Here is a 22,267-nt window from a genome sequence, read left to right as displayed (position 1 = left end):
ACAGCAGTCAAGTTTGAAACAAGCCATCACATAAGAGAAAAGAACCAACCAATAAGAGTGCACAGTCATCTTGCAAGGTTGTTAATAAGAACAACACCATGAGCAAGGGGAAGCCATAGCCAAGTCAAAACAACATTGAAAACCAGAGAGTCCTTCCCAGAAATTGTGGGAATTCTAACAACCTACATATATGCATGAACTAGGACCTTTGCAAAAATGGAGCACAGAGTGACAGACATTATTTCTCAGGAAAAGTCAGTAAATTCCTATCAAAGACATGTTCATTGCTCAGGAAAACTTCAGAATGACCTCTGAGTATTCCAAGACAAGCTCCCTCTAGGATACAGCCTGAAGGAACAAGACCCTGACAGTCTCTGGTAGATAAAAATGCAGATTCTGAGCTTCAGAATGAAGGGGAGGTTGCACCATAAATGAAGGTAATCCGAGGTGGCCCTGAGAGAGAGAACCCAATTCTAGGCAAGACATGATGGGAGACATTGATGGCAACTCAGAAGCAGAAGGACTCTAGGATGCAAGAGGCAATGGATGCCTGTGTCTCAATTCTAATTTGCTCTAATGTAAACCCTTGGGACTGTCACACATGACAATGTCATCATGGTTGTGTCTGGAGGGGGTAGTTTGGAATGGAGAGAATAGGGTAGAAGTATCCTTCCCATCTGTACTTCTCAAGGACACTATTTCCAGAACCCTCAACATAAGGGCTGCATTTATTCTCCTACCTGAATCAACCAAAAACAAAAAAAGTGTGCAAAATATATTACAAAAGCTAAATCAGATGGAAATACATAAATGATAGTGATGCAACAGAGAACTGTTAATACAAGGTTCAGGATGGGGTCGAGCATGCTAGACAAGATAGACAGACAGAAGGGACAAACATGGACAGAAGGACAAACAGTAAAGCCAGAGATAATGAGACACAGTGACAAACCCTCCAGGAGTCCACAAGAGATACGAGGACTGGGGTGGAACTGGCCTTCTCACAGGATGAAGGATGGAGACCTAAACTCTGGGGCTGATAGCTGGGTGCTCCCCTTAACTGTCTCTTTCTCTCACTCATGGCCAATTAGTCAGCAAGTCTTGCCGGTGACAAGTTCAAGACACACTCAGAATCCAACCATTTCTCACCCCTTCGCTGCTGCCACCCTGGACTGGGCTCCTATCAGTTTTCACTTGGATGCCCTCAAGAATCTCCTCACCTTCCAGATTCCAATCTCCCAGGTCCCTGTCTCACTCCTAACTACTCTCCACACCAGAGTCAGTCAGAGAACCCTTTACCATGTGGAGAAAGAGAGGGTTGTTGCTGGTTTGTGGTTTGTCTTCCCTCCTCAAAGGTAAGCCCCACGAAGGCAAGTTCTTCTATTTCTGCTCATTGCTGTAATCACAGAGACCAGGGAGGGCTAGAGTTTGTGCAGTTAGAACCAAATAAATATTAGTTAATGAACTACACAAACAGTTATAGAACTGTACACTAGACTTCTGAGTAAAGAATAAAGGATCGGGCGCCTGGGTGGCTCAGTGGGTTAGGCCACTGCCTTCAGCTCGGGTCATGATCTCAGGGTCCTGGGATCGAGCCCCGCATCGGGCTCTCTGCTCAGCGGGGAGCCTGCTTCCTCCTCTCTCTCTCTGCCTGCCTCTCTGCGTACTTGTGATCTCTGTCTGTCAAATAAATAAATAAAATCTTTAAAAAAAAAAAAGAATGAAGGATCTGCATTTTGTATTCATTTGTGGGCTTTCAGAATGGTCGGGTTCTAGAAATCATGTCTCTCTCTCTCTCTTTTTTTTTTTTTTTTTTTGCACTGAGACTACAATGGCCTCTTCATAACGTTCACTGCATGAACTAGTGGAAAGAATGTCCGATAGGTTGACTACATTACATGGTGCCTAGAACTGGCCTGGACAGAATACGGATACTGTTCTGTCCCCACGTACAAAAGCAGGTACATATAAAGAGCAGAGGTCATAAGCAATGGCCAGTCTGCAGGAAAACCACTATTCAACATGAGTTGAATGAATTCTGTACCAGCGACACACAGTGCAGAGGTGACGAAGATAACTCTTGTCTTCGAGGACTAAGAGAATTGTAGGCATCTCTGCTTCTTCTAGCTTGTGAACAAGTACCATGGTGGTATATGTGTTCTGTGGGAGATGCACACGGGGAACATTGGGAGCCATGAAGAGTAAGTGATCATCTTACCTGAGGAGGCCATGTGCTCAAGGAAGGACTTACGATAAAGTTTTTACCTGAGCTGAACCAAGGCTTAGGACGAAGTCTAGCAGATGAGAAAAAGCACATTGACCGAAAAAGGCAGAGACTGTGTGAAGCCCAGCACACATGGTCGCCTTCACGAGGGGATCCTGGGAGGAAGTTAACAAAACGGGCAAGGACAGGAAACCCTTATGGCACACATTCCTCTAAGGACAGAACCTGTGGTTTCCAATGCTCATGGACACTCCTCCTCTCAAACTACTCATTTCCCCCTAAGAAGGTGACCAATAAAGGGGCTTAACAGAGTTGAAAAGATGGGGAGACAGAAATCATAGAAGGGAATCAACTATCTGGCTTCCACTCCAGTTTGTGGGAGGACTGATGCATGTGTGTAGACCATGGTGTTACCTGTTATCGTCAGCACTTACAAGGAACAATCTAGGTTCACACCAGCTCTGTCCCAAAGCATGACATGGCTGCTGGGAGGCTCCATGTGGGGCAACACGGTCTTCTTCCTGGTTGTGCAGCTCCTGAGGCATTCCCATTGGATTTCCACCCCTTTGTTCTAAATGCACTTTGTACAAAGAAACGGACAGAATCTGAAGCAGAGACCATGTTTTCAGGAAAGCATAATGGTTCTTATTTTCTGATTAAAATAGAAAACCAGGAGGGTGGCAGAGTAGCAATACATTTGCACTGTTTTGACAGAGACTACATTCTAGTCACAGTTAGTACCCACAGTCAAGATCCACAATGGCTCAATGTAAGTAAGTTCTTGGGACAGTAGGAGACACACATTTGTCGAGCCTCCTAATGAGCCTCAGTAATGCAGGAAAACTATTCTCAACAAAAGGAGATTCCACACATGTCCGGTACACTCTGTGGGAGTGTGGGCAGGTGTGGCTGCAGAAATGGGTCCTCTCCATGCACTGGTGACAAGGAAAGAAGGCTCCTGGTTTGAGGCAAAGAGCAGCTGCTGCTCCCAGGTGGTGCCTGCAGCTCACAGCTGAGGTTAGCAGTGGAGCTGAGTGAGGAATGTGGGAGTTATGGGCATCGTCAGAGGCTGGCCACTTGACATGACATCCACAGGCTGGTGCCTGAGTGTCGGATTTGTTCGGGCACCGGTTTCTTCTACAGCAGGACAGCTCCCCAATGCTGTGCTTCCTCCTGGTGCCTCACATCTTCCATGGACAGGTCTTTCTGAGCTTCTAACTCAACCTTCTCTGGTCCACCTCTTGCTGTCTTTGGTTCTCTTCCCCACAGCCAGCAGAATCAGTTCCTGAACAACAAGGGAGTTCTTCTCTTTTTTGGAACAAAGAACTCCTGGGTCAAGAGGGTGTGTGGATGAGGCTGAAGCAAGTGGCTTCTGTCTGCTCTTTCAGATCTTCCTCCAGCTGGTGCTTCCAACTGCTGCCTTCAGAGCTGTCAGTCATTAAAGCCAGTGATTCCTGATGCAGACAGCAACACGACTGTGTCCACAAGGATTGATTCTGGGGCAAAGAAGCCCTACAGAGAAAGTGCATAGAGTACAATGTCCCATTTATGAATTCTACAGAATTAAAGCCAGCATAAAGTGGCATGAGGAAGAACAATAGTTATGTGGGAACAGGGAGGACAAGGGCAAGGGAAGGAGGAATTCCAGGGGGAAATCCGGACATTTTAGGGAGAATTGGTGCGCTCACTGTCCATAATGTTAATTGCGACACCTGTGTTCATCATATCACACACTCCATTTGTGGGCTGTTGATCTTGTGTCGAGTATACACATCGAACTTATTATAGGTAATAACAAAGGTGGTTCTGGAGGGACATAGAGAGATCAGAAGATATGAAAATACACCTACACGATGCTGATTTTCTCTATATTTATGGTAAAGTATAAAATAAGCAAAATCAATCCATCCCCATTACAGGATGGGTTCCACATGCCTCATAGCCTGACACTCTGTGCTGCAGATGATTTGGGGTTAGGGGAAGCAATTCCTGTGAGGGGAGCACTGACCTAGATCCTGGGGTCAATCTTACCCCATATATGTTCAAGGACACCTTACAAACACAAGTATACACCCTGGAATGTTATATAATAAAAAACTTTTTTTTTTTCAAAATTTGTCATTAGCACTAAATTAAAGGTATTCACAACTGCGGGTCACAACCTCTCTGTGAGAATAGATCCCCAAGCTGAATATATAGCCAGAGGACATGCAAATAGGGCCTTCCCTCTGCTGATTTAACCAGCACAGCCAGATCCTGCAGCTGGGAGAGGAGCCCCAGGCCCGGGATACCCAGGTGTTCACTCAGTGATCAGGACAGAATACAGACAACTCACCATGGAATTTGTGCTGGGCTGGGTTTTCCTTCTTGCTCTTTTAAAAGGTAATTTATGGAGAAAAAAAGAAATTGAGTATGTGAGTGAATGTGAGTGAGAGTAAAACAGGATATGTGATAGTTTCCTGACCAAGATGTCTTCTGTCTGCAGGTGTCCAGTGTGAGGTGCAGCTGGTGGAGTCTGGGGGAGACCTGGTGAAGCCTGGGGGGTCCCTGAGACTCTCCTGTGCAGCCTCTGGATTCACCTTCAGTAGCTACAGCATGAGCTGGGTCCGCCAGGCTCCAGGGAAGGGGCTGCAGTGGGTCGCACGTATTAGCAGTGATGGAAGTAGCACAAGCTATGCAGACTCTGTGAAGGGCCGATTCACCATCTCCAGAGACAACAGCAAGAACACGCTGTATCTGCAGATGAACAGCGTGAGAGCCGAGGACACGGCCGTGTATTACTGTGCAGCAGACACAGTGAGGGGACATCAGTGTGAGCCAGGACAGAAACCTCCATGTTGACACAGGATGTGCTGAGCTGCAGGGGCACTCAGGGCAGCAGAGAGCGCTCAGCATCCACAGCAGAGATCAGACCCAGGAGCAGGTGCAGTAGGGTAGGACTTCCTTTTGAGATCAGGGATTTCCTCTCCAGACCCTCAGCTGTCCACAGGGATATTTTTTTTCTTTCATCTCTAATACCTCGTGTTCTCCGTGCAGCCAACCACAAGAATATAACTTTGCTTCCACAGAGCAGAGATCTCACCAGTGTCCGGGGAACTTCCCTTCATCAACCTCTTCTATGTCTCATTTTCGTTCTCCACAGAAGCACATGCTGCAGATTCCCATTGTCCTTGAGAAACACCTGCACAGCCCAGGCTCTCTGCATGCTGCATGCCTCTTCTCTGCCCTCAGCGGGGCACACACTGTCCCCACATGTTTATGAGCTTCTCCCAGGATGACTGCCCAAGTCAGTTCTTGTCCTCCTGGCTCCAGTGTATCCTCTGGCTCATTGTACATGTGGGCAGACACAGATGATCAGGAACTTCCTTCTGTAGGCACCGCTGCATTTCCTGCATGGAAAAGGAGTCCACCTGCTATGAGGGACGCTCAGATTTCCCCATGAAACTGGTGGGATGACAATCCAGAGAGGAAAACCCATCCCTTTCCTGCTGGGTCCTGTTCTGGTGGGGAGAGTCCATGAGAGCGTCCTTGGTGACTGTGTTTGAGACGTGTTTCCTGGCTTCCACACAGGGAATCCATGTGAATCCTGAGGTCCAGCTGGCAGGTCCCAGATCCCTGCCCACCCTGTGTTATCCATTGAATATCCATCAGAAACCACCCCCAACCTCATTCTCTCCTTCTTCTGACTTCTCCCACAACCTGTCCTGTATCCTGAGCCCCATGGAACTGGGGTCCTGTCACACTGTCCAGATCTTCACCAAGTGTCAGATGGAGAAAGGTTCAATAATGAATGTCTACCATGATGGGAGGCCTCTGAAGTGGGGCTGAAATGGGGATATATGGCTCAAACCACGATCCAGAAATAAAATAATATAGCAGGTACTATATGAGACAATACTGTCACTTCCTCTCATATCCCTGCTTTTGTCCCATTGAACTGGCCAGGATTTCCCCTAGAGAATTCATAAATATCTTCTGGGCTGTTTGCTCTCTTGATTTCCTGTGAAACCAGTACTGATCTCCGCACATCAGAGGAGTCACAGGAATGGCCCTTCCACTCAGAGTCCTTCTATTCTTGTAACGTCGAGGGGGTGGTCTGCATGGAATGCATCTTCTGTGTCTGAGGTGAATCTGTTTGCCTGTAGCTGGAGGAGGGTCAGGCCCACTCCTCACCTCAGCATGAAGCATCTTGGGATGGTCGTTCCAAGAAGAGGGAAACTCATTAGCGGGTCTTCCGTGTGTTGGCAGCTGTCTTGTGTGTGTATTTAATACATTACAGGAATGTCTAAGAATAGTTACCAATCTAGGGTACCGGCCTCCTGTGAGTCTCCTTGTGTTGTGTTCACTGATCCAGATGAACCTGGACAAGGAGTCCCAGGTGTGCAGAACCTCACAGACTCTCTCACTTACCTGTGTCACCACCAAGTTCTCTTGAACAACTGTGGACTTTCAGTATTCTCCATTGTTCCCCAAATCTCATCTCTCAGTTTTTTCTCTGCATAATCAGCAGGCTGTCCCCAGCTGTGTTTCATATGAGGTATATATACATTTCTTTCTGCTCTAATATACAAACATTGGCAGAAAATGTCTGATACATTGTCTAATTGTCATATCCTTCTTTCCATAATATCCGTGGTATGTTTCATTTACTGATAACCTCTGATGAATTATTACACGATAAATCTGTATGTTTTTAGATAATGCTACTCCTGGAAGTATTATTGGAATTACTTGCATAACTGGTAATATATTTTACAACCCAAAAAAGTTCACATAATTATATTTAACAGATGAATTTACTGTGCAATATAACTTATAAAAAACAACCTAAAGTAACAATCTGCTTGAGATTTTCATTCAAAATATTATAATGCCCACATCCCATTATTTTATTATTTGTAGAGTTATTTAGTATAAAATATAAAACATAATAGTGAGGGAGAGACAAGATGGCAGGGAAGTAGGAGGAGGCCCCTTTTCAACCTGTACCCTAAAGTGAGCTGATTGCCTACCAATGAAATCCGATCACCCATGAAATCAGCCTGAGATTAGAATTATATACGTCTGGATCTCTATGGGGGCAGAAGACACCAGTGGGCAGGTACAGAGGAGTGGAAACTTCGGACTAACATGGGAAGATAAACAAAAGGGGGAGGGAGCCACCAGAAGAGACCCATTGGAAATAGGAGAGCGCCCTGCGACCGGACACCAGCATTAACTTGGAGTCTGGTTTAAAGCACTCAAAAAGAACAAAGAATTGGAAGGGGAAGTTCTGGGAATCAGGGTGGTTAGGGACAGAGGCTTAAGTCCCTGGACCCAGGGCAGCCACCTCTGGTGCTGAGTCAGAGAGAGTGCAGTGTGGAAGCCATGTCTTGGTCCCTGAGCCACAAGCAGGTCTGAGAGCACGTGGGGTCCAGCTCCCATGAGGGGCTGGGAGCCCTGTCAGCCAGCAGAAGCACAGACTTTTTTGCAGTCCCCACGCGCACACCATGTCATGCTATTAGAGCCTGAGTCGTGCCCCACCCCCTCCCCTGAGAGAGGTGCGTGCAGGCGCCATCCCAGTGCTCTCTGTCCCGAAAAGCCTGAGTACTCTCAGTCCGGGCCAGCGGGAAATCTCAGTGTGCTATCGCTGCTTGGAACCTCTCTGGCAGTCTGGAGCTGCCCAGAGAGCCACCGCTGTTGTAGTTTTGGGTACAAGCAGGAGTTCCTGTGTCCCCAGGGCCGGCAACACAGGACGTGCTCTTCCAGCGGCCCAGGGGGAACTTTTGTGCTCTGCAGCTCCCAGAGGGGAATAGACTGAGGTTTCTCTCTGAGAGGGAGGTCTGGGTGCAATCGCTTTCCTCTAAACCTCCAAAGACCATCAAAAGCTGTCAAGGGAAGAGAAAACAAATGAACAAACAAACATAAAAACCTCCAGAGAACAAAGGCCTGAAAAACACGTTTCCTCAGAGCCCACCCTCTTGAGGGGGCTGGAGGACTTAACTCAGGGAACACTGCCTGAAAACCAACATGGCAGCCGCTCCCCCAGGAAGCCAACCAGGGTAAAAAAAAAAAAATGACGACAAGAGAACAACCACCACGACTTCATAGATACAACGCTTATTTTTAATTCGTTCCCAATATTCTGGTTCATTCTTTTATAGATAATTTTTTAACCTATTTACCAACACTGTGAGATGTCCAGTACATCAAATTCATAGTAACCTTTTAACCTGAACATTTTGATACATATACCCGTTTTCCTTTTGCTTTTCCATTTTTTTTAATTTTTTAATTTAATTTTAGTTTAGTTTAGTTTATTCTTTTCTATTTTTAGTTTTTAATATTAATATAGAGTTAAACTTCAAGATAATCCCAATCCCCCAATCAATGCTAACGCCATAGGTAAACCAATTTTTAATCCCCCTTTATTTTAGGAAAGTTGAGTCCTTAACAAAGATCTCAAGATACATCCAGGAAAAATCAAAACAACCTTTCTCGCCCACACTGAAAATTTATAACTACTCTCCCATATTTTTCATCCTCCAGTGTTTCTGTGTATTTGAGCTTTTCTAATAGCATATAAATCTTATAATTGGAGTTCTTCTTTATAAGGTTTTTTTTTAATTTCATATATATATATATATTCTCGTGTCAAATACTTTTGTCAGTCTTTTTGTTTGTCTGTTTTTGTTTCTATACTTGATAAATCTTACCTTGGAGCCCATTTGGGCTTAGACTTCCTTTTTTTTTTTAATTAATTTATTTTCAGAAAAACAGTACTCCTTATTTTTTCACCACACCCAGTGCTCCATGCGATCCATGCCTTCTATAATACCCACCACCTGGTACCCGGACCTCCCACCCCCCCACCACTTCAAACCCCTCAGATTCCTGTCTCATATTGAGAGTCCATAGTCTCTCATGGTTCACCTCCCCTTCCAATTTACCCCAACTCCCTTCTCCTCTCTAACTCCCCATGACCTCCATGCTATTAGTTATGCTCCACAAATAAGTGAAAGAATATGATAATTGACTCTCTCTGCTTGAGTTATTTCACTCAGCATCATCTCTTCCAGTCCTGTCCAGGTGGCTACAAATGTTGGGTATTCATCCTTTCTGATGGAGGCATAATACCCCATAGTGTATATGGACCACATCTTCCTTATCCATTCGTCCGTTGAAGGGCATCTTGGTTCTTTCCACAGTTTGGCGACTGTGGCCATTGCTTCTATAAACATTGGGGTACAGATGGCCCTTCTTTTCACTACATCTGTATCCTTGGGATAAATACCCAGGAGTGCAATGGCAGGGTCATAGGGAAGTTCTATTTTTAATTTCTTGAGGAATCTCCACACTGTTCTCCAAAGAGGCTGCACCAACTTGCATTCCCACCAACAGTGGAAGAGGGTTCCCCATTCTCCACATCCCCTCCAACACATGTTGTTTCCTGTCTTGTTAATTTTGGCCATTCTAACTTGTGTAAGGTGATATCTCAATTTGGTTTTAATTTGAATCTCCCTGAGGGCTAGTGATGATGAACTTTTTTCATGTGTCTGATAGCCATTTGTATGTCTTGATTGGAGAAGTGTCTGTTCATATCTTCTGCCCATTTTTTTATATGTTTGCCTGTTTCGTGTGTGTTCAGTTGGAGGAGTTCATTAGAGATCCTGGATATCAACCTTTTGTCTGTACCGTCATTTGCAAATATCTTCTCCCATTCCGTGGGTTGCCTCTTTGTTTCTTTGACTGTTTCCTTTGCTGTGCAGAAGCTTTTGATTTTGATGAAGTCCCAAAAGTTTATTTTCGTTTTTGTTTCCTTTGCCTTTGGAGATATATCTTGAAAGAAGTTGCTGTGGCTGATCTCAAAGAGATTACTGCCTATGTTCTCTAGGATTCTGATGGGTTCCTGTCTCACATTGAGATCTTTTATCCATTTTGAGTTTATCTTTGTGTACGGTGTAAGAGAAGGGTCGAGTTTCATTCTTCTACTTACAGCTGTCCAGTTTTCCCAGCATCATTTATTGAAGAGACTGTCGTTTTTCCACTGTATATTTTTTCCTGTTTTGTCGAAGATTATTTGACCATAGAGTTGAGGGTCCATATCTGGGCTCTCTACTCGATTCCACTGGTCTATGTATGTTTTTATGCCAGTACCACGCTGTCTTGGTGATCACAGCTTTGTAGTAAAGATTGAAATCAGGCATCACGTTACCTGATTTCTGCCCATTTTTTGACGTGATTGTCTGTTTTTTTGAGTGTTGAGTTTGAGTTCTCTCTACATCTTGGATATTAGCCCTTTGTCTGTAGTGTCATCTGCAAATATCTTCTCCCATTTGTGCATTGTCTCTTTGTTTTGTTGGCTGTTTCCTTTGCTGTGCAGAAGCTTTTGATCTTGATGAAGTCACAAAACATCATTTTTGTTTTTGTCCCCTTTGCCTTTGGAGACATGTCTTGAAAGAATTAGCTTGGCCAATGTCGGAGCGGTTACTGCCTATGTTCTCCTCTAGGATTTGGATGATTCCTGTCTCATATTGAGGTCTTTCATCCATCTTGAGTTTATATTTGTGTATGGTGTAAGTGAATGGTCGAGTTTCATTCTTCTGTATATAGGTAATTTCCCCAGCACCAATTATTGAAGAGTACTGTCTTTTTTCCATTGGATATTTTTTCCTGCTTGCTCATTTACTTGATCATAGAGTTGAGGGTCCATGTCTGGATTGTCTTCTCTGTTCCATTGGTCTAAGTGTCTGTTTTTTACCAGTACCATGCTGCCTTTTTTTTTTTTTTAGTTTCTTTTTAGTGTACCTGAATTCATTGTTTATGTACCACACCCAGTATTCCATGAATTATATGCCGTCCATAATACTCACTACCATGCTCACCCAACCACTCCCGCCCCTCAGGTTGCTGTCTTGGTGATCACTACTCTGTAATATAGCTTGAAGTCAGGCAATGTGATGACCCCAGCTTTGTTATCCTTTTTCAACATTTCCTTGTTGATCCAGCATCTTTTCTGGTTCTGTGCAAATTTTAGGATTGTTTGTTCCAGCATTTGATCTGGATGGCATTGAAAGTATAGGTTGTTCTTGGCAACATAGAAATATTAGCAATGTTTATTCTTCCAAACCATGAGCATGAAATGTTTTTCCATCTTTTTGAGTCTTTTTCCATTTCCTTCATAAGTGTCCTGTAGTTTCTTCAGTATAGATACTTTACCTCTTTGGTTAGGTGTATTCCTATGTATCTTATTATTTTTGTGCTATTATAAATGGAGTCAATTCTCTATTTTCTCTCTCCACAGGTTGATTGTTAGTGTATACAAAATCAACTGATTTCTCTGCAAAGGATTTGTATCCTGCCATGTTACTGAACTGCTGCATGATTTCTAGTTGTTTGGTGGTGGAGTCTTTTGGGTTTTCCACATAAAGTATCGTGTCATCTGTGAAGAGAGTGTTTTACTCCTTCATTGCCCATTTGAATACCTTTTATTTCTTTTTGTTTTCTGATTGCTGTTGCTAGAACTTCTAGCACTATGCTGAACAACAGTGTCTAAAGGGGGCAACCTTGTCATGTTCCTGATCATAAAGGAATGATATTTGCTGTGGGTTTTTTATAGATGGAATTTAAGAAATTGAGGAATGTTCCTTCTATCCCACACTCTGAAGAGTTTTAAGCGGGAAAGAATGCTGTATTTTATCGAACGCTATTTTTGCATCAATTGAGAGGACCATGTTATTCTTCTCTCTTCTCTTCTTAATTTGTTCTATCACACTGACTGGTTTGCATATGTTGAATGGACCTGTCAGCCCAGGGAAAATCCCACTTGGTTGTGATGGATAATCCTTTTAAAGTACTATTGTGCAATTATATAGGATCCTCGTGACAATTATCTAGGATCTACGTGTTCTTGGCAACATAGAAATATTAGCAATGTTTATTCTTCCAAACCATGAGCATGAAATGTTTTTCCATCTTTTTGAGTCTTTTTCCATTTCCTTCATAAGTGTTCTGTAGTTTGGCAACCATATTCAATCTCGTTACTGGTTATTGGTCTATTCAGGTTGTCAATATCTTCCTGTTTCAGTCTTGGAAGATTATAGGTTTCCAGGAATGCATCCATTTCTTCTAGGTTGCTTAACTTATTGACATATAGCAGCTGATAATAATTTCTGAGGATTGTTTCTATTTCCTTGGTGTTGGTGATGATCTCTCTACTTTCATTCATAATTTAATAATTTACTAATTGAATTTACATAACTTAACAATTTAATAATATAATAATTTAATAATTTGGGTCATTTCTCTTTACTTATGGATAATTCTTGCCTGTGGCTTATTTATCTTCTAATTCTTTCAAAGAACCAGCTTCTAGTTTCATTGATGTGTTCTACTGTATTTCAGGTTTCTAATTTATTGATCACTGCTCTGATCTTAATTGTTCCCCTTCTGATGCATAGGTTAGGCTTAATTTTCTTTGATTGTCTTCTTCCCTGGTTGCTTCCCTAGCCCTAAAAAGAGGGCATGCTCCTCCAGATTCCAGTCAGCCTGGGGAGGAGGTTGCTCCAAATGAAGGTAAGGCCACTTCCTCTGTGCTCTCTCCCAGTGTGCCAGCTACCTCATGGTCCACTTTCAGGATACTTCCTATTCTCTCAAATGTTTGAATAATTACTCTCACACCTGATAAACACCTTTTCTCAGGAGACAGGATGGCGGAGAAATAGGAGATGCTGTTCCAACCGGTCCCCTAAAGTGAGCTGATTACCTACCAAACAACTCTGATCACCCATGAAATCAGCCTGAGATTAGAATTATACACTTCTGGATCTCTATGGGGGCAGAAGAGGCCAGTGGACAGGTTAAGTGGAGTGGGAACATCAGACTGATATTGGAAGATGAAGAGGGGGAGGGAGCCACCAGAAGTGAACCACTGGGAAGTAATACCCCAATATGAGAGTGCCCTGTGATTGGGGACCAGCATTAACTTGGAGTCTGGTTGAAAGCACACAAAAAGAGCAAAAGATCTTAAAGGGAAATTGATTGAATCAGGTTGTTAGGGACAGGGGTTTAAGCCCATGAACCCAGGACCACTACCCCTGGTGCTGAGCCAGAGAGAGTGCAGCAGATAACCAGGCCTTGGTCCCTGAACTGCCAACATGCATGAGAGCATCTGGATGGCGGCTCACGTGAGAGAATCTCATGTGGATGCCAGCTGGAGCTCTCTAGAACCACAGCCTTTTGTACTCTGCATGCACACTGTGCAAATGGGGTCTGAGTCACTCTCCACACCCTCCCCTGAGAGAGATCCTAGCCAGTGCTCTCTAGGACCAGGAGAGCTGAACACTCCCAGCCTGGACCAGCAGGAAAATCTCAGTGTGCTATCTCTAGTTGGGACCTCTCTGGAGGTCTGGACCTGCACAGACAGCCATGGCAGAGGCAACCATAGGAAGCCAGCTCTCTGGATTAGTATTTCCCATGGTTTTCAGTAAAAGCGGGAGTTCTTCTGACCACTGAGACTGTGACTGGGGATGTGTTCTGCCAGCAGCAGGTGGTGGAATTTACATGCTCTGGAACACCCAGAGAGAAACGGACTGAGGCTTCTCTCTGAGACGGAGGTCTGGGTGCAGTCTGCTTTCCTCTAGACCTCCAAAGAAATGCCAAAAGCCACAAAGGGAAGGGGAAAAAAAAAACAAAGAACAAAAGCATGAAAAAACAGTTTCCTCAAAGCCCAGCGCCTTGAGAGGGACAGGAGGACTCAACGATAGCAAGACTGCCTGAAAATACACGCAGCAGGCCCCTCCCACAGAAATCCAGCCAAAAAAAAAAACCTACAAGAGAACAAACACCACTACATCCTAGATACAACTTTAATTTTTAATTCATTCCCACTATTCTCATTATTTTCAATTTTTTAAATAATTTATTAACCTATTTACCATCACAATGAGATGTTCAGTACAACAAATTCCATAATAACCTTTTAACTTGAACTTTTTTGATACATATACCTGTGTTTTTCTTTTGCTTTTCTATTTTTTATTTTTTTTTTAAATATTCATATGCAGATAAGCTTCAAGGTAATCCCTTTACCCAATCAATGCTACTCTTATATATAAACCAGTTTTAATCCCCCATTATCTCAGGAAAGTTGGGTCCTTTAACAAAGATATCATGATACATCCAGGAAAGGTGAGGAGGAGTCAAGTTGGCAGAAAAGTCGCAGGCTCAGGAGACATCAGGTAGCAGGGGATCATCTAGATAGCTTATCAAACCATTGCGAACACCTACAAATCCTACAGGAGATCGAAGAGAAGAAGAGAAAAAGAAAATCAACCACTTTCTGAAAGGTAGGACCATTAGAGAAGTGACTCCAAAGCGACGGGAAGATAGACCTAGAGGGAGGGGCCAGCTCCGAGAAAGCAGCAGAGCAATGGAGCACAAAACCAGAACATTTAAAAGGCTGCTCCCCTGAGGGACATCACTCCAGAAGCTAAGCCAGGGTGAAGCCCACATAGGACAGCATGGTCCTCAGGTCCCACAGAATCACGGAAGGATCAGGGGTGTCTGAGTGTCACAGAATTCACAGATATTAGAGCAGGGAAGCTGGCTACAGAGATGGAGCTGAGGAGTGAGTTCTCAACTCATGGTTACCTTAAACTGTGATCCGTGGCACAATCAGACTACTGCTCTGTGAGCTGGGACCCCACAAGATCCGGGGAGAGCTCCCTGAAAGAGCTCAGGGATCTGTGGGGTTCAGAGACTCCAGGCAGGGCTGTGTGCCAGAGACAGAGACACCCAGCCACAGGCTGGGTGATCTTGGAGCGCAGCCAGAAACCAGGGAGACAGGAGTGATTGAACGCTTTTCTCCGAGCGCACACTGAGTGGGGCCCCAAGCTCTAGGCTCCTTCAGCCAGAGACTGGGAGGCCGGCATTTTCATTCCCATCCTCCGGAGCTCTATGGAAAGCGTTCATGGAACAAAAGCTCCCAAAAACCAAACCTTAGCAGATTACATAGCCGGGCCCCAGGTAAGGATGGTGCAATTCAACCTTGGACAAAGACACTTGAGAATCACTACAACAGGGCCCTCCCCCAGAAGATCAGCAAGAAATCCAGCCAAGATAAAGTTCATTTACAAGGAGAACAGTAGAATTCCAGAGGAGGAGAAAGCAAAGCACGGAATGCATGGCTTTCTCCCCAGGATTCTTTAGTCTTGCAAAGTTAATTAATATTTTTTAACATGAATTTATTCTTATGGTAAAATTCTTTTTAACTTTTACTATTTCCTCTCTTAACTACTTTTTTCATTTCTTTTCAGTGTAACAGAATTCATTGTTTAGGCACCACACACAGTGCTCCATACAATCCATGCCCTCCATAATACCCACCACCTGGCTCCCCCAACCTCCCACCCCCCGCCCCTTCAAAACCCTCAGATTCTTTTTCAGAGTCCATAGTCTCTCATGGTTTATCTACCCTTCAATTTCCCTCAACTCCCTTCTCCTCTCCATCTCCCCTTGTCCTCCATGTTATTTCTTATGCTCCACAAATAAGTGAAACCATATGATAATTGACTCTCTCTGCTTGACTTATTTCACTCAGCATCATCTCTTCCAGTCCCGGCCATGTTGCTACAAAAGTTGGGTATTCATCCTTTCTGATGGAGGCATCATACCCCATAATGTATATGGACCACATCTTCCTTATCCATTCGTCCATTGAAGGGCATCCCATTGAAGGGTTCTTTCCATAGTTTGGCGACCGTGGTCATTGCTGCTATAAACACTGGGATACAGATGGCCCTTCTTTTCACGACATCTGTATCCAGGTAAATATCCAGGAGTGCAATTGCAGTCATAGGGAAGCTCTATTTTTAATTTCTTAAGGAATCTCCACCCTGTTCTCCGAAGTGGCTGTACCAACTTGCATTCCCACCAACAGTGGAAGAGGGTTCCCCTTTCTCCACATCCTCTCCAACACATGTTTCCTGTCTTGTTAATTTTGGCCCTTCTAACTGGTGTAAGGTGGTATCTCAATTTGGTTTTAATTTGAATCTCCTGAGGGCTAGTGATGATTAACGTTTCTTAATGTGTCTGATAGCCATTTGTATGTCCTGATTGGAGAAGTGTCTGTCCATATCTTCTGCCCATTTTCTGACATGATTGTCTGTTTTATGTGTGTTGAGTTTGACAAGTTCTTTATAGATCCTGGATATCAATCTTTTGTCTGTACTGTCACTTGTGAATATCTTCTCCCATTCCGTGGGTTGCCTCTTTGTTTTTTTGACTGTTTCCTTTGCTGTGCAGAAGCTTTTGATTTTGATGAAGTCCCAAAAGTTTATTTTTGCTTTTGTTTCCTTTGCCTTTGGAGACATATCTTGAAAGAAATTGTTGTGGCCAATGTCGAAGAGATTACTGCCTATGTTCTCATCCTGGACTTTGATGGATTCATGTATCACATTGAGATTTTTCATCCATTTTGAGTTAATCTTTGTGTATGCTGTAAGAGAATGGTCGAGCTTCATTACTTCTATACATAGCTGTCCAATTTTCATAGCACTATTTATTGAAGAGACTGTCTTTTTTCCACTCAATATTTTTTCCTGTTTAGTCGAGGACTATATGACCATAGACTTGCCAGTAATATCTGAGCTCTCTACTCTGTTCCAATGGCCTATGTCCCTGTTTTTGTGCCAGTACCATGCTTTCTTGGTGATCAAACCTTTGTAATAAAGCTGGAAATCAGGTGACATGATGCCCCTAGCTTTGTTTTTCTTTTTAAACATTTCCTTAGAAATTCAGGGTCTTTTCTGGTTCCATACAAATTTTAGGATTGTTTATTCCAGCACTTTAAAAATACTGGTGGAATTTTGATCAGAATCACATTGAAAGTATAGATAGCTGTGGGCAGAATAGACATTTTAACAATGTTTATTCTTCCAATCCAAGAGCATGGAATGGTCTTCCATCTTTTTGTGTATTCTTCAATTTCTTTCATGAGTGTTCTGTAGTTCCTAGTACAGATCCTTTACCTCTTTGGTTAGGTTTATTCCCAGGTATCTTGTAGTTCTTGGTGCTCTAGTAAATGGAATAGATTCTCTAATTTCCCTTTCTATATGTTCATTGTTAGTGTATAAGAAAGCACCTGATTTCTGCCCATTGATTTTTTGCCACATTGCTGATTTGCTGTAGGAGTTCTAGTAGTTTGGGGGTAAAGTCTTTTGGGTTTTATAAAGTGTTCTGTCATCTGTGAAGCGAAAGGGTTTGACTTCTAATTTCCCAATTTGGATACCTTTTATTTCTCTTTGTTGTCTGTTTGCTGCTGCTAGGACATCTCTGTTGAACAAAAGCAGTGAAAGTGGGCATCCTTGTCATGTCCCTGATCTCAATGGGAAGGATTTCAGCTTTTCCCCATTAAGTATGATAATCGCTGTGTGTTTTTCATAGACAGATTTGATGAAGTCGAGGAATGTTCCCTCTATCCTTACACTTTGTTTTTTTTTTTTTTAATTTTTATTTATTCTTTTTAATTTTATTTATTTTTTTAAATTTCTTCTCAGTGTTCCAGAGTTCATTGTTTATGCACCACACACAGTGCTCCATGCAATACGTGCCCTAATACTCACCACTAGGCTCACCCCACCTCCCACCCCCATCCCTCCAAAACCCTCAGTTAGTTCCTCTGAGTCCACCTTCTCTCATGGTTCATCTCCCCCTCCAATTTCCCACAACGCCCTTCTCCACTCCATCTCCCCATGTCCTCTGTGTTATTCCTTATATCCCACAAATAAGAAAAACCACGATATTTGACTCCATCTACTTGACTTATTTCACTCAGCATAATCTCTTCCAGTCCCGTCCATGTTACTACAAACTTTGGTTATTCGTCCTTTCTGATGGAGGCATAATACTCCATAGTGTATATGGACCACATCTTCCTTATCCATTCATCCGCTGAAGGGCATCTTGCTTCTTTCCACAGTTGGTGACTGTGGCCATTGCTGCTAAGAACATTGGGGTACAGATGGCCCTTCTTTTCGCTACATCTGTATCTTTGAGGTAAATACACAGTACTGCAATTGCATGGTCATAGTGAAGTGTTGTTTTTAATTTCTTAAGGAATCTCCACACTGTTTTCCAAAGTGGCTGTACCAACTTGCATTCCCACCAACAGTGTAAGAGGGTTCCCCTTTCTCCACACCCTCTCCTACACATGTTGACTGACTTGTTTTCATTCTCACTGGTTTCCATGAATTGTTTAAGATCTTCTTTGATTTCCTGGTTAATCCAAGCATTCTTAAGCAGGGTGGTCCTTAGCTTCCTGGTGTTTGAATTTCTTCCAAACTTCTTATTGTTGAGTTCCATTTCCAAAGCATTGTGGTCTGAGAATAAACATGGAATAATCTCAATCTTTTGGTATCGGTTGAGCCCTTTTTTATGACCCAGTACATGGTCTATTCTGGAGAAGGTTCCATATGTGCTCGAGAAGAATGAGTATTTGTTGTTTTGGGGTGAAATGTTCTTTATATATCGATGAGGTCCATCTGGTCCAATGTGTCATTAAATGTTCCTTTTTCTTTATTGATTTTCTGCTTGGATGATCTAGACAAATCTAGATCTAGACACTACTGAGAGTGGCATGTTAAGAGCCCCTATGATTGATGTATTCATATCAATATGACTCTTTATCTTGATTTACAGTTGTCTTATGTAGTTGGCTGCTCCCATATTGGGAGTAGAAACATTTATAATTATTAGATCTTCTTGGTGGATAGACCCTTTAAGAATGATGTCATGTCCTTCTGTATCTCTGACTATAGTCCTTAATTTGAAATCTAATTTATCTGATATGAGAATCTCTACCCCAGCGTTCTTTTGAGGCCCATTGGCATGAAAGATGCTTCTCCATCCCTGCACTTTCAGTCTGGGTGTATCCTTAGGTTCAAAATGGGTCTCTTGTAAACAACATAAGGACAGGTCCTGTCGTTTTATTCAATCTGCAACCCTGTGCCATTTTATGGGACAGGGGTCCCATATGGGTCATTCATGATGAGAGTGATCATTGAAAAATGTTTTTATTGACATCACGTTGCCTATGAAGCCCTTGTTTCTACAGATAGTCTCTGTAAATTTCTGGTCGATGTCACTCTTGGGTTATTTCTTCTTTTATAGAACCCCCCTTTAATGTTTCTTGTAGTGCTGGCTTGATGGTCACATACTCTTTTAAGCCTTGCCGGTCTTGGAAGCTCCTTATCTTTCCATCCATTCTGAATGTCAGCCTTGCTGGATAAAGTATTCTTGGCTGCATTTTCTTCTCATTTAATGACCTGAGTATGTCTTGCCATCCCTTTCTGGCTTGCCAAGTTTCTTTGGACAGGTTTGATATTATTCGGATGGACCTTCCTCAATGCCTGAGGAATCTCTTCCACCTAGATGCCCTCAGAAGCTCTTACCTAAAATTATGATTCTTCAGTTCCACAATCAAGTGCACTGAGGTTTTTCTAGCGTAGTTGCTCATGGGGGTAGGGGTGTGCGGGGATGTTCGTGTGCCTTGAGACATGAACTCTTGTTCCGTTCTCCATACTGGGATAATTTTCATCCAGAATTTGTTTAACTGTATCTTCTAGTCTTCTCTCTTTCTCCACCCCCTCAGGGATCCCAATAATTCTGATGTTGGAACATTTCATGGCATCATTTATTTCCTGATTCTGTTTTCGTGGCTTCTAAGCTGTTTGTTCCAGCCCTCCTCCCGATCCTTTTCCTCTATCAGTTTGTCCTCTAGATCACTAATTCTATCTTCTGCCCCAGTTACCCTAGCTGTTAGAGTATTTAAATTAGATTAGATCTCATTGATTAAACTTTTAACTTCTTCCCTGGTGGCTCTCACTTCTGCCCTTAGAGATTCTATGTTGTCACTAATGGTTTTCTCCAACCTAGCCATTGCCTGGATAATTGTTATGCTGAACTCTCTTTGTTTCTTTTTTAAAGATTTTATTTATTTGACAGAGAGAGAGAAATCACAAGTAGGCAGAGAGGCAGGCAGAGAGAGAGAGAGGAGGAAGCAGGCTCCCCTCTGAGCACAGAGCCCAATGCAGGGCTTGATCCCAATAATGACCTGAGCTGAAGGCAGAGGCTTAACCCACTGAGCCACCCAGGCAGCCCCTGAATTCTCTTTCTGACATACTGTTTATGTCCATATCCAAGAGTTCTGATGGAGAGGGCACAGTCTCTGAATTTTTCCACTGTTGGGTGTTCTTCCTCCTAGTCATTTTGGTGAGAGGATTTTGAGGGGATGTATAGCAGAAGGTATCAACCACGATCCAGCCAAGGTGCATCCTGGAATGCTTCAGAGAAATCAGAAGTCACCACCAAAGAGAAAGAAAAAAGAAAGAGAGATAGAGAGAAAAAAAAGACAAACCCAACCAGAATGCTACCCAAAAGTAAGATTTATAAGGTATATAAACAAAAACAGACAAACAAAAAGAGAGACTAAAGTAAATGACAAGTAAAAAGAAAAAAAAAGAACCCAGCCAAAATGAACCCCAAGAATGAGATTTATATAATACCAGAACAAAAACAAATGCACAAAAACACTGATAGAAGAAGAAGATGGGAAGGTAGTTGTCAATCCTTGATGTGGATGAGGATGGTTATTTTGATTCTTGCTGGGTATACCTTGATATCTTGGTTAAAAGATTCAACTATCCTGAGATAAAGGGGGATTAAAACTGGATTAGACATAAGGATAGCATTGAATAAGGAAAAAGGATTACCTTGAAGCTTATATCTATATGATTTTTAAAAAAGAAAAAGAAAAGAAAAACACAGATATATGGATGAAAAAAGTTCAAGTTAAAATGTTATTATGGAATATGCTGTATTAAACCTCTAGTTGTAATGGTAAGTAGGTTAAAGAAATTAAAAGAACGATAATCATGAGAAGGAATTTTTTTAAAGAGATGTATCTATGAAATATACAGATTTTAGGGTTATACTGGAAGTTTAATATATTGTTTTCCCCTGATGTTGGGGTATTACAGTAATATGGGGATATTGTGGTGGTTGTCCTCCTGTTCTTTTGGCTTTCCTTCTGGGGGGAGGGGCCCACTGCACTGTTTTTCAGTCAGTCTTGCTTGGGTTGAGTCGTCCTGCCCCCTATCTAGGGGCTGGGCTCTGTGGAAACTGGTTCTTTGGGCTTTTGTATTTTGGAGGGGTTTTTTTTTTTTGCAGCTTTTTGGAGGTTTAGTGGAAAGCAAAATGCACCCAGACCTCCACCTCAGAGAGAGGCCTCAGTCTGCTCCCCTCTGGGTGATCCAGAACACACATTCCCCCTTGGCAAACTCCACTGAACAACGCAAATTCATGGTGTGGGCAGTGTGGGCCCCCAGCCACTGTCTCAGGGGTCGCCCGAAGTGCCTGCTTGTCTCTGCACCCCGTGGCCACTAAAACTGCAAGTGATATTGGTCTGGGGAACACATTTCCAGTCGCTGCCTTTGCCAAGACTGCTGTATAGGGATCATGCAAACACCACTCAGTCATCCAGGTCACAGAAGGCTGCTGCCATGGAGGGATCCTGACCAGAAATCTCGCTGAGTTCCTTCAGGCATGGGCTGGAGTATTCAGTCCTAGAGACCACTGGATAACGCTCACACCAAGCTCTCTCAGGCCTGGGCAGGGAGTGCAATCAGATCCTGGATGTGCAGTGTGAGCAGAGCACAAAAGGGTGTGGTTCTAGAGAGTTCAGGCTGGTGCCCATACCAGACTCGCTAATGCACAGGTGAGAGTGTGATGAGCACTTTCCTGAGCAGTAATGCAAGCAGTGCACATCCACGTGCTCAGGAACCAGGAACTGGAGGCTCAGTTGCACTCTCCCTGGCATGGGTGGTCACCAGAAGTGGCCGTCCTGGTCCGTGGTCTTAGACCCATGCCCATGACTGCCTGATTCCACCAGTTGTCCCTTAAGATCTTTTGCTCTTTTTGAGTGCTTTTAACCAGACTCCAAGCTAATGATGTTCTCCAACTACAGGGATTGCTTCTGGTGGCTCCCTCCCCCTCTCTTTATCCTCC

General features: G+C 43.3%; 1 gene segment (V, D, J or C); it reads left to right on the top strand.

Annotated features, from left to right (window-relative positions):
* The first annotated feature begins 4,465 nt into the window (after nucleotides 1–4,465).
* LOC116589880 lies at nucleotides 4,466–22,004 on the top strand. The segment is given in 3 exon segments: nucleotides 4,466–4,606; nucleotides 4,710–5,008; nucleotides 21,978–22,004. Coding segments are annotated over 3 exon segments (357 nt in total).
* The last annotated feature ends 263 nt before the right edge of the window (nucleotides 22,005–22,267 follow it).

Source organism: Mustela erminea, chromosome 5, assembly GCF_009829155.1.
Source record: "Mustela erminea isolate mMusErm1 chromosome 5, mMusErm1.Pri, whole genome shotgun sequence".
NCBI classification, from domain to species: Eukaryota; Metazoa; Chordata; class Mammalia; order Carnivora; family Mustelidae; genus Mustela; species Mustela erminea.
The sequence above is the reverse complement of the archived record's forward strand: the minus strand, read 5'-3'. Positions and strand labels throughout refer to the sequence as shown.